Below are 13,612 nucleotides of genomic sequence, written 5' to 3' on the forward strand. Positions count from 1 at the left end.
GTTTCCATGACTGTGATGGGTAAGGTTTTTGTGATAACTTGACTGGGCCAGGATTCTCAGTGGTTGGTTTGGTAGTTAAGATGTAGCAATTCCCCATGATGAACTCTAATGTAAGAAATCACCCTCATGATGCGATCTGATGTGATCAGGCCTTATCTGATATAATTAGCCTATGTGCTATAAATTCTTACTTCTCTGATGTTAATGGAGTCCAATGCAATCTACAGGATTAGGTTGTATCTTGAGTCAATCTCTTTTGAGATATAAAAGGAGAGAGAAGTAAGCAGAGAGACTGGTGTCTACTACCATCCAGGAAGAAGAGCCAGGAGTGGAGTGTGTCCTTTGGGCCTGGGGTCTTTGTACTGTGAAGCTCCTAGATTCAAGGAAAGACTGATGCCAAGACACGTGAATATCTCAAAGGAATTACAGCCCCACAGATTCTGAAATGAGACAAAAACCTTTCTCTAGAACTTGTGCTTCTAGCCTCCCAAACTGTGGGAAAATAAATATCTGCTTGTTAAAGTCATCCATTTGTGTGATTTCTATTATAGCAGCACTGGACAACTGAGACAGTGACCCTAAGAACAACTAGATGGTGGCCCACTGAAGGGATCACATTAGAAAGTCCTGGATAGAGTGGGAAAAAATATACACAAAACTCAAAATTATGAAAAAGACAAGGCTTACTGGTCAGAAATAGCCTGGAGGAATCCAAGCCGTTGGGCACCCTTCATGTCTGGTACTGAACTCACCCTAGTAGCTCGATTTTCAACCAAGCAGTACATAGGTGTGTAAGGGGAGAACGACATGAGTAAGGTATGCTCACATGGAATGGTCAACCATTCAAGATCAGAAGGGCAACATTTGCCTAAGGACAAATTCAGAAGGATAGGGGTAGAAGGTAGGATGGAAGCAGGGAGGTAGTGGGATAAGCGATGCTTCATGGAGAAGACTGCAATCATTGAAATGAAGTGTGTGATTTGTTGAATGTGAAACTGATGATTGGCTCTGTAAAACCTTCACTTAATTCACAATAAAAACTTATAAAAAAGTTGTTGTTGTTAGCTGCCATTGAGACTACCTTGACACATAGAAAACCCATGTGTAGAACTGCTCCATACGGTTTTCAAGGCTGCAGCCTTTCATTCAGAAGCACATCATCAGGCCTGTTTTTTGAGATACCTCTGGATGGGTTCAAACTGCCAACCTTTTGGCTAGTAGTCAAACACTTAACTGTTCGTGGTACCAGGGACAATTAAAATATTACAACTATGCAGATTAGACACAGTTCCTACACGTCATCAGATGTTACTCACTAAGGGTAAGGGCTATGAGAGTGTGAACTAGACCATGAAAGAATTGATGCCTTTGAGGTATGGTATTGCTTTATCTGCTATCAGAACAAACACTGAAGGCTGCAAAGGAAAAAAAGAACAACTTGAAGTCTTTTCAGTCTAAATGGGTGTAGCTGCTGAGATCACCCCCCACTCCCAGGCCCCACAGCTATCCTGAACTTATTTAGGCTTTTTATTGAAGAGTAAAGAAGCCACTATACTACAGAGAGTGGAAATAAAGAAAATCAATAGTTGGATGTGGTCCAGAGCATTTAGTCCGATTCCCAGTGCAGAGGAGACTGGTGAATGGTACTAGAATGATACAAAGAGCTGAATAGAAGAGATCATTAGAAGAGTGTTAATGGAATCCTAGTGTGGTGCTGTGGGTTAATTCACTGGGATACAAAGGCAGTTGAATGGCAAGGTCAGTGGTTCAAGCTCACCAACTGCTCCTCGGAAACCCTAGACAGGGTCACTATGGGTCAGAACCTGACTTGACATCACTTAACAACAACAACAACATTTATATCTTAAGAAGTCCTGTGGTACAATGACTTAAGTGTTAGGCTGTTAACTGAAAGGTCAGTAGTTTGAAGCCACCAGTCGATCCTTGGGACAAAGATGAGGCAGTCTGCTTGCATAAAGGTTTATAACTGCTGGAGCCATTCTATTGTGTCCTATAGGATTGGTTTGAGTGGGAATCAATTAGACAGCAACGGGTATGTATATTTTAAGGCGTCCTTTGGTGGTGCAACTGGTTACCACTAGGCTGCTAACCAAAAAGTTGGTAGTTTGAAATAACCAAGAGGTATCTTGGAATAAAGACCTGGTGATCAACTTCTGAAAGGTCACAGTCTTGAAAATTCTATAGAGCACAGTTCTACTCTGACACACGTGAGGTTGACTTGAATTGAAAATGCCTTGATCACAACTGTGTTGATTAGGTTTTATTTATGTCTTGGAAAGAGAAGTCCTTCTGATAAAACATGGATTAGGAAGTCATGTGATATATTCACATCTCTAAGTGGCAATGAGGCATTTCATCTGCAGGTGGAAACCAGTCAAGCAAAGAGATTTCTAAAATGTAATGCTTTGTGTAGATATATTATAGAGTTTAGCTACATAAGCAAGCTTAAAATAACTTAACTGATCATTTTTATAGGACCAGGGTTTGGTATTTAAATCTGTGTTACCGCCATAGAAAATTGCAGAATAGTTCCGGAAGCTTAGGCAAGAAATGAGACGTTGACAATCACTGAAACTGCTATTTCTAATATTTACATTTTTCTTTTAGCTCAATTTTGACAAGCTTATAAGAAACTTAGATTAAGCATCTATTGATAATAACTAAAGGTAAAAATGGTTGTAATTTTTAGAATTTCTAATGGCAATACACTGACTTATAGCAAGAATTTTTCACCCATTTCAAACATTTGTTATTCCAGGTCCTCTGAAGCTCTGTGGTTATTATCACTAACACAAGTGGAACTTTCCAGTAATCCTACCCAATGGAAACATGACTGGGCTTCAAAAAGATCATTGAAAAATGGAATGAAACAATAATAAGATTTTGGGACCATCATTTGTTGACGTGGCACCATCAAAATAAAAACAAACAGCTGAAAACATCCATTAGTAATTGGACTGTGAAATGTATGAAGTATGAACTTAGAGAATTTAGAAATTATAAAAAATGAAATGAAACACATAAAGAGTGATATCCCAGGCACTGGTGGGATGAAAAGGACTGGTACTGGCCATTCTGAATCAGATAATCATATGGTTTACTATGATGGGAATGGCAAATTGAAGAGGGAATGATGTCACATTCATCATCAAAAAGAACATTTCAAGATCAGTCTTGAAATACAACACTGTCTGTGATAGGATAAAATCTACGTGCCTACAAGGAAGACCAGTACACACCAACTACTAAAGCCAGTGATGATGAAATGGAAGAATTCTACCAACTTCTTCAGTCTTGAAATTGATCAAACATGCAATCAAGATACATTGATAATGACTGGTGATTGGAATACAAAGGCTGGAAACAAACAGGACAGATTTATAATTGGAAAATATGGCCATGGGAATAAAAAAGATGCCAGATAGAAATCACATGATATTATTCTGCAAGACCAATGACTTATTCACTGAAAATACCTTGTTTCAATAAACTAAAAAGTGACTATACACATGCACTTCACTATGGTGGTGGTGGTGTGCTGTGGAGTCGGTTCCGACCCATAGTGGTCCTGTATGGGGTTTCCAAGGTTGTAAATCTTTACGGGAGCAGAAAGCCTCATCTTTCTCCTACAGAATGGCTGGTAGTTTCGAACTACTGACCTTGAGGTTAGCAGCCCGACTCGTAACTACTATGCTAACAGAGCTCCTTTTTATTTATGTAATTAAATTAAATTAAATTAAATTGCATAATTAGTTCTCAAATCACACTAATAGCCCTGTTTCAGGTACTTGATATCCATCTGTGTCTTGTAGTGACCATGTTGAAAAGTTCAGCTTTAGACCAGTCTGTACAATCTAACCCACTGGTGTGATTGACTTAGTTGCCAAAGTCCCTTATTATAAAATTCTTACACCAATATGGTGGGTCCAAGGCAGAAGAAAGAATGTATTTCGGAATAAAGGCTTACTTTAAGAACATGGGTTTGATATGACTAGATGCTTTGACTGCTTTAAGAAAGAAAGTTAATGTTGAATAATTGCAACACTTAAAACTTGTTGTTGTTAAGTGCCGTTGAGTAGGTTCCGACCCATAGCGACCTTGTAGGGTTTCCAAGGGTGTAAATCTTTTACGGGAGTAGAAAGCCTCATCTTTCTCCCACGGAGCAGCTGGTAGTTTCGAACCACTGACCTTAAGGTTCGCAGCCCGATTCGTAATCACTACGCTACCAGAGCTCCCTAAGTTTTTTTTGCTCCCTGAGTTTTAAGCGCCAACAATTGACCGACTCGACGGCGCTTAAAACTCAGGGAGCAAAAATCAATTGCATATCAATTAATAAATTAACTGTTTTGATTTACTTTATAAAGGACTGTAGTTACTCATAGAAATAGTATAAAAATTTAACAAATTCACTCACTACAATAATCTGCAATTTGAGGACAGAGGACCTACAAATTACAAATTGCTTACTCATATCTGTTAAGCTGATTCTGGCTCAGAGTGACCCTGGAGGACAAAGCAAACTGTCTCACAGGCTTTCTAAGGCTGTAAATCCTTACAGAAGCAGATTGCCCAGTTTTCTCCTCCAGAACAGCTGGTGGGTTTGAAATGTTGGCGTTTCAGTTAGTAGCCGAGTGCCTAACCACTGAACAACCAGGGCTCCTTGTAAGTGGTTTAGGTTTTCTTAAAGTGATGCTAAGAAACATTTAATCTTAACTCATCATGTTATGCCATAAATCTTATTGTTCTTTATTAGTTGAAAGATCATAAATAAACCTTTAATTTGCCTACACTTTATCATTGACTTTTATGATATATTTTTGTGTATATGGATGAAGTACCAAGGTGGAAGGAAAAAGCTCTCTTGTATTTTCAACTGTAATTAATGTTGACATCTGTATTTATATATCACAAAATCTTGTGTAAACATACTCTATTGGGTCACAAGAATGTTTTAAGTAAATGTACCAAGACACTCTACCTACAGTGCCATTTTGGACAAAATCATAACATAAAAAAGACCAGCTGAACACACATTTTGTTAACATTGAAACAGCCACTTTGAGATGAGTAAGAAGACTTCTGGTGTGGCGCTATAGGATGAGCACTGGATTACAAACCACAAGGTTGGCAGTTTAAACCCCCAGCCATATTTAACAACAACAACAACATGAGACAAGTAGTTATAAATGTGAACGCGAAACAACTGTCTAATATGCATTATATTTTAAGGAACTGAAGTTTGGCTAACAAATCTCAAATGGATACACAGTTTACGGGTAAGTTTTTAAGTAAGAATTTTAATAAAATGTTTTAGAACACCTTTGGAGTTAAACTAGACAGCAATACTCCTTCTAGATGTGCACTATATACTTCATCTTTGGTTGCATGACACATGAATGCCAAATTTCAATGGTGAGCAATAGAAAGTGTTCAATTAACCAAATAAGTTTTTCAGGGGGTGGGGTGGGGTGGTGGTGACTGTAATGATTAAACACTGAGTCATGTCCCTTTGATTCATGCAACCTTTCCCTCACCTCAGGACATGACATGAGTCACATTGCATGAGGAATTAATTTGTTACAAACACAAATAGAGTACAAGAAGCAGATGGAGGTTGCTGTTTCCTTCAATATGCAAAACTTATGTACGCCTCAAGATATGGTCGACTTGGGACCACACTGAAAAGGGGTACAAACAAACTAATCATCCCACACAAGAGTCTAGGAAGACAAGCAAATACTATTTAATTGTATTACAAAAAAAGGAATACTTTCTCCATTTTTAATGTATGCAATGGAGTGCTGATGATTCTCAAATGATTCCAACTGATTCTAGACCCTAATGGGGTCTGGTGTGGCACTGTGGGTTAATGCACCAGACTGTAAAGTCGTTTGAACTGCAAGGTTGGCGGTTCAAGCTCACCAGCTTCTCCTCAGAAACCCTAAATAGGGTAGCTGTGGGCCAGAATCGACTCAACGGCATTTAACAACAGCCAGACCTTAACATACTTCTATTCTGTTGAACTATATTCACAAGATAAGAATGAGGAGACCTTTAGAAGAAATCACTATTGAAAACATCTGCCAGCTCTCAAATCAAGCTACAGCAAGACTGGTTCCCTGTATTGCATAATGAATCTCCGGTTAGCCACTATTGGGAGACTTGAAAGTACCTTCATCCCTAAAGGCTTTTCCAATAACGTTTACATAAATGGTGAGGTAAATCATCTACATCAGATAACAAGACTTCTTTCTTTCTATTTTAATGCAGTAAGGGGTGGTAGGGGTGGGGAAGCATGTATCTGATCATTTCGGGGATTTTTTGAGATGAGTTGAGAACAGCAGGCTGTCACCTGTGCCGGTACAGAAAGATGCAATTCTGTTGGCAGAATCAATGAAAACATGTGTTTCTGTTATGGAACACATGCTCAGAGAAAACAAAAAAGCCTAGATTTATCTCCCTTAGAACTACAAGGCTTTGAACCTTTTTGGACAAACACTCTATATTAAAAAATCCAAGCCTCTCTTTTCCAGGTTGAACATAAATCTAAACTTCAACAGCAGACATCTCGTGAGAAAAAGGTGATTTAAATGAAGAAAGATGTGGCAGTGCTTGCTTTAAAATACCACCAAGGCTTACAGAAATACGCTTGTTGTGCAAACCTTAATTACCATTTCTAATTTGGGTTTATGAGACTTAGGCAGAGAAAGTAATATTTTGGGAAGGTTGCTAAAATTTATTGAGACATACTTTATTCTGGGTATAATGTCAGGGCTTTATATAAATAATTTTATTTATCTTCACAGTTCATCAGGTGTATATGAATAGTCTGTAAGAGGTAAAGTGGGAACCAGCAGGAGCGAGACTGAAGCCCAGGTCATCTGTCCTTCTTGGGAATCTGCCTCGGATTTTCCTCTGTGCTGCCTTCTTAGGTGAGAGGCTCTCAGCACTGGCTTCACTTCAGAATCATTACTAGTAGAGTGTTTACAGTGCAGTGCAAGGATCCCACCTGCATAAACCCCTTGCTCTGGACACGATTCCAATTCAGATTCACAGCAAGTTTGTAGGACAGGACTGTATAGAAGAGCCCAATAGGATTTCCAAGGCTGTAAACTTTATTTACGGGGCTCTGGTAGCATAGTGGATTACGAGCTGGTTAATAGTTTGAATCTACCAGCTGTTCCTCAGGAGAAAGATGAGATTTTCTGCTCTCATAAAGATTTCTAGCCTTGGAAACCCTATACAGGATCACTCTGAGTTGGAAGTGAATCCACGGTACATGATGACTACCACCACCAAACTCTGACACATCTTTCTCTCGAAGACTGGCTGGTGAGTTCAAACCTCAGACTTCTCCTTTTGTTCACAGCTGAGTGCTTATTTATTTATTTTTTAAACTTGTACATCAATATTCATTTCATCACTCTTCATGATAACCAAAGGCTGGAAACAGCCAAAATGCCCATTAACAGATTAATAAAACAAAATGTGGCTTAAAAATACAATGAAGTATTACTCAGCCTTAGAAATGCAGTCCTGACTGGTGAACGTAGAAAACACGCTAAGCGAAATCACTTCAAGAAGGGCAAATACTGTATGACCTCATGAAATAAGTATATGTTATTGTTGTTAGGTACCATCAAGTAGGTTTTGACCCATAGCGACCTTATGCATAACAGACCAAAGCCTAATCACACACCATCCTTACAATCACAGCTGAGGGCTTTTAACCACTGTGCCAACAAAGCTCCTTGGCCACATGCCAGACCTACTCAATCCCAATATTTGGGATGGGGCCTTGTTGTTTTTAGGTGCCATTGTGTCAGCTCTGACTCATAACAACCCTATGTACAATACTGCCTGGTCCTACATCAGCCATTATTGCTGTCACTGTCAATCCATCTCTTTGGAGGTTTTTTTCTTTTCCACTGACCTTCCACTTTACCAAGCATGATGCCCTTCTCCAGAGATTGGTCCCTCCTGATAACATGTCTGAAGTATGATAGTCTCACCATTGCTGGTTTCTAAGGAGCATTCTGGCTGTACTTCTTCCAACACAAATTGGTTCGTTCATCTAGCAGTCCATGGTACTTTTAATATTCTTTGCTAACATCAGAACTCAAATGCGTCAATTCTTCTACGGTCTTTCTTATTCACTGTCCAACTTTCACATGCACATGAGGTTACTGAAAATACCACGGCTTGGGTCAGGTGTATCTTAGTCCTCAAACTGATATCTTGCTCTTGAACACTTTCAAAATCCTAGTGCAACAGATTTACCTAATGGAATACATCATTTGATTTCTGCTTCTCTTGAGTGTTGATTGTGAATTCAAGCGAAGCGAAGTCTTTGACTTCAATCTTTTCTCCTTTTAGCATGCTATTTATTGGTTAAATTGTGAGGATTTTTGTTTTCTTTGTATTGAGGGGCAATCTATGCTGAAGGCTGGGACCTTTGATCCTCATCAGTAAGTATTTTAAGGCCTCTTCACTTCCAGCAAGCAAGGTGGTATCGTCTGCATATGGCAGATGGGTAGTACAGTTTGTGGAGAAATACTAGGAGTGGAAAGAGGAGTGCTGTGGCATTACAGGCTAAACACTGGGCTACTAACCACAAGGTCAGCTGTTCAAACCCACCAGCCACTCCTTGGGAGAACTATGAGGCTTTCTGCTCTCATAAAGATTTAGTCTTGGAAACCCTATACAGGTCACTATGAGTGGGAAACGACTCCCACAGCACATAACAACAATAGGAAGGTTGCTAGTTCAAATGTTCCTGCGGTAACTCAGAAAAAACAGGTCTGATGATCTGCTTCTGAGAGCTCACAGCCTTGAAAGCTCTGCCCTGTGTTGCTGTCCATCAGAATGAACTCAACAGCAACAAACAACAACAGCGGTACCTAGTAGCCCCAACTAGAAAACCATGAATTCAAATGACACCTTCAAATGATTCTTGTTTCTAAGACAAAATTAGGATTCTCTGCCTAGGAAGGAAAAATGATTGGCCAAGGTTCCATAGCTGGTTCTAGGTGACTTTTCACTAAGGAAGCGGGTCTGCTTGCCTCCTCTTTTGGGTTATCACATTCTCTTTAAAATAAAAAGAATTCAGGATGGTTTCATTATCACAGCCATTGCTATCTGACTTCTCTGAAATAGATGGTTTGATTAAAATATGGCATTTGATCCATCCTCTGATTTTTTTTTGGGGGGGGGAAGAAATTTATATGGAAAGTTTGAAAATCAGATCAAAGGCGCTCTTGGGAACTTCTATTCTGAAATAAGAAAACAGTGATCTCTAGAGGGAAACTTTTCTCAAGTCAGAATAAACACACGTAGCACAAGTTAAGTAGGGATTTTTAAGAAAATCATTTCAATTTAATTATTTGTGCTGATATTTTTTTCTGGATACTCACCGCTATGTTTCCTTTTGGGAGTCTTGCTGGCTGATCTTTATAAGGCATCTTCTTAACTTCAAAGGACACCAGAGATGCAAGACCATAGGGATCATTTTTTCTCTGAAAGTAAAAAATATTTGACTTAAATGTATTCCATATAAAGGTTTTAAAAGTTATGACGGCATCCACCCAATTGTTTTCAGCATTCTCCATTTCAAAAGCAAAATTTCCTCCATCATTTTTTTCTTTTACTTCTTTTTTCAATTTCATCCTCCTGTCCATGCAGCCATCCATCCACCCACCCAAACATGCAACCAACTACTTATCTCGTTCCTATTTCTAAAGGTAATGTGCCATATTAATGAAAGACTGTGTATAATAAAACTGCAACAGAAATAGAAAATCTGAGCCATGAAAAGCAGAACACACATGGGCTGACTGAGTTACTGCTTGTGAAGAACAAAGTCCAGATATAGTGAGTGATTTGCTAGCAGATAGAGAGAAATATGCCAGCTTTTAGGAGAGAGACTAGTACTGAGTTATGAAGAATTGATCACTTTTGATGTTATATAGAAGACCAACAGAAAATCTGGAGTCCTGGTGTAGCACTGTAGGATAAACAATGGACTGTTAACCATAAGGTTGATGGTTCAAATCTACCAGACGCTCCTCAGAAACCCTATATAGGGTCGTTATGAGTCAGAAGGACTCCTGGTATGGCACTGCAGGATCAGTACTGGGCTGTGAACCACAAGGTTGGCAGTTTGAACCCACTAGCTGCTCCTTGGAAACCCTATACAGGGTCGCTATGAGTTAGAGCCAACTGGATGGCACTTAGCAACAACATGAATGAGAAAGGACTTGATGTCACTAAACAACATAGAAGACCTAAGGTTTTTCATTCTTGGCACTACTGACATTTTGGATTGGATAATTCCTTGTTGTAGGGGTCAGTCCTATGCATTGTAGGATTTTTAACAATATCCCTGACCTGTACCCATTAAATGTCAGTAGCAGCCCTCCCCCAGCTGTGACAACCAAAATGTCTCTGTTGTTGTTATGTGTGGTAGAGTCGGTTTCGACTCATAGGGAACCTGTACAGGGTTTCTGAGGCTGTAAATCTTTACAGGAGGAGAAAGCCTCATCTTTCTCCTGTGGAACAGCTGGTAGTTTCAAACTGCTGACCCTGAGGTTAGCAGCCCGATTCGTAACTACTATGCTACCAGATCCATTGTCAAATGGTCCTTGTGGAGTAAAATCATTCTGGTTAAGAATCACTGTGACCTATTGTTTTTAATAGAACTTTTCAGCAAAAATTCACTTTATTTAGTTGGCTCTCATATTAACTATTGATTAAAACCAAAGGTGAAATATTCAACAATAGCCCAGGAAAAGCAACTTTGAAAATGTACACTTCTGAGGCTCTCCTCCAGTTAACGTGAGACAAAGATTAGATCGACGTAGTGGTCTGCTGTAGTCAGTTCATACTAGCTTTTGAAGATGGATTGTTAAAATGTCAGGGATGTTGAGTGCTGTTTGTTAAACAGCTGCTGCTGCTGCTACTGGTTGTAGTGGTGGTGAGTCAGTAAGTCAGTCCTGACTCAGTGAGTGTGTATAGGGTTTCTGAAGCTGTAAATCTTTATGGGAGCAGCAGGCTATATCTTTCTCCTGTGGAGCGTCTGGTAGATTTGAACTGTTGACCATAACACCAGAGGGTTCCTCAAACAGAGCCACTACTAAGAAATAATTATATAAATATAAAATTAAGGAAATTATATTTTAAAAATAATAAAATGCTCAAACTCAACACTTCCTAATTATTTTAATACATTTTACTATTATTTACGCTTTTGGTACTACTTAGGTCTATAATATTTATAAGGGAAAATACCATATAGATATACTACTGGCTATTTCTTCCCAATGTGGCCTTTGATGACATCATGTTGGTAGCTTGAAACTGTCCAAGGCAGGAGTATTTACACTATGATGTTGTTGTTAAGTGCCATCGAGTGATTCCAACCCATAGCGACCCTGTATAGAGTTTACAAGGAGCAGCTGGTAAGCTTGAACCACTGACTTTGCAGTTCAAATGACTTTGCAGTCTAATACATTAGCCAACAGTGCCACACCAGGACTCCATTTACACTATAGAAATCAGTAAAAACTACAAACCAAAAAACTAAACTCATTGCCATTCAGTTGAGTTTTCAAGGCTGTGATCTTTGAGAAAGCTCGTCTTGAGAGGTGGACTCAAGCTTCCAACCTTTTGGTTAGCAGCCAAGTCCATTAACTGTTTCCATCACACAGGGGCTCCTGATTTTTACTGCTGTTAATTGCTAAAGGTGATTCTTTTCTTCCTTCCTCCCTCCCTTCCTTCCTTCTTTCTTTTAAAACTTTTTATTGTAAATTTAGTTGGTTAACAAACAAGATTATACACTCTACCCTCAACCAATCATATCTTGTGCTTCATCTCAATGATAATAATCCCCTCTCTGCAATAACAGTTATCCTGCTTCCTCCCTGAGACTTCCCTTTTACAAGTGTTGAATTCTTTCAATGCTTGAATCTTCTCCCCAGTCAACTGGATTAGAAAACGCAGGAAAAGTTGGAAGAGGTAATGGTATAAAAGAGGGCTGCAGTTGATTATAGTGGTGGTGGTGGTTACATGCCATAGAGTCAGTTCTGACTCATAGCAAAGGGGATAATAATATCACTAATTTAGGGATGCAAAACAATGTAGTCAGGGGCCTGGATGGATTAGGTGATAAATAAGTAGCCAATAAACAGTGCAACTGAGTGATTTTATTTCAGACGTCTTCTCCATCAAGAAGGTCGCTTCAACCTTTCTCAGTAGAAAGATGCATTTTTTCATTTTTCTAAAATGCTCTGGAGCTCCAGAGAGTGGGAAATGTGGGCTAGTAGGCTATGACCAGCTGATCGGCATCAAAGATACACTACCTTTGTAGTTGTAGCTCATGGGCCTGGCAGAGGTAAGTACTTAATTCATGAAAAACAATTATAAGTAGAATGATGCTATTGAGTCCATGCTCAAAGCTGGAGGCTTTCAGCTCTCTTTCCATGACAAATATATTATTCTTACATAAAACAAAGCAAAACCAAAAAAACTCCTTTCCTATTCAGCAATCTACTCATATAATAACAATCACTGCCATACTGTAGGCAATTTAGGATTCAAAACCCAGCTGGGGTTAATATCCTTTGACAATGTCTTGGACCTTCAATTTGCCCCAGCTAGCTATTAATCCTCAGAAAAGACCCTGTTCCTCTGTCATTACGGCATCATTTAAACTGTGGTTTGAGACCCACTGGCTGCCTGTATTATGTACTTTTGCACAATGATTTGCTTATGGTTGTGGTACTAATAAAAGTTACAATGTTGGCAACAAAGGGAGAGTGAGGCTTTTTAGTTGGTTAAATACCTAGTGTGTCTGGCATCTCTAAGAGCTCTCCCACACCCACGTTCCGGCTGCTTAATTTCATCTCAATAATTATTTTTAACCGCATTATCCATTTTATGTAGCCCATGGATAAATCGTCACATTTATCAGAAACAAAACCTTATGAAAAAAACCAAAACTGAAGCAATTATGGCTAAAACTTTAAACTGAAAAGGAAATTTCTGTTTCAAGCAATAATCACACAACAGGGAATCATCTAGGATTAACCTAAATAACATCTATTTCTGATCTGTTTGCATGTTCACCATGTGGACAGGCACAAACATAAAGGAGCAAGTCATGTCAACCAAGAATTATAAACTTTCAAGCCTGGATTGTTGTTGTTCTTGTGGCTACTGGATGCAGTTAAGTCGATTTTGACTCATGGTGCCCCTGTGTGTTATAGAAGAGAACTGTTTCATAGTTTCATAGTTATAATCTATATGGAAGCAGACCACTAGGTCTTTCTTCTGCAAAACACAAAACTGCTGGGTAGGGTCAAACCTTTAGATTAACAATCAAGTGCAAGCCATTTACACCACCTAGGGACCTTTATTCCATCAATTCCTGGTGCCTTGTTCTTTGCCACTTCTTTCAATGCACTTTGGACTTCCTCCCTGAGTATCATTGGTTCTTGTTCATATGGTACCTCTTGAAATGGATGAACATTAACCATTTCCTTTTGGTACAATGACTCTGTGTATTCCTTCCATCTTTTCTTGATGCATTCTGCAT

The 13,612-nt window shown here is 39.1% G+C and overlaps 1 protein-coding gene across 1 annotated transcript in view; it reads right to left on the minus strand.

Annotated features, from left to right (window-relative positions):
- ITGA8 (integrin, alpha 8) overlaps positions 1-13,612 on the minus strand; it is a 296,933-nt gene that overhangs the window by 9,431 nt on the left and 273,890 nt on the right. Inside the window, exon 28 of the mRNA XM_006872605.1 lies at positions 9,435-9,536. Coding sequence (XP_006872667.1) covers positions 9,435-9,536 — 102 coding nt within the window. The remainder of the gene's footprint in view (positions 1-9,434; positions 9,537-13,612) is intronic.

This window comes from Chrysochloris asiatica, unplaced genomic scaffold, assembly GCF_000296735.1.
Source record: "Chrysochloris asiatica unplaced genomic scaffold, ChrAsi1.0 scaffold00206, whole genome shotgun sequence".
In the NCBI taxonomy this organism is placed as follows: Eukaryota; Metazoa; Chordata; class Mammalia; order Afrosoricida; family Chrysochloridae; genus Chrysochloris; species Chrysochloris asiatica.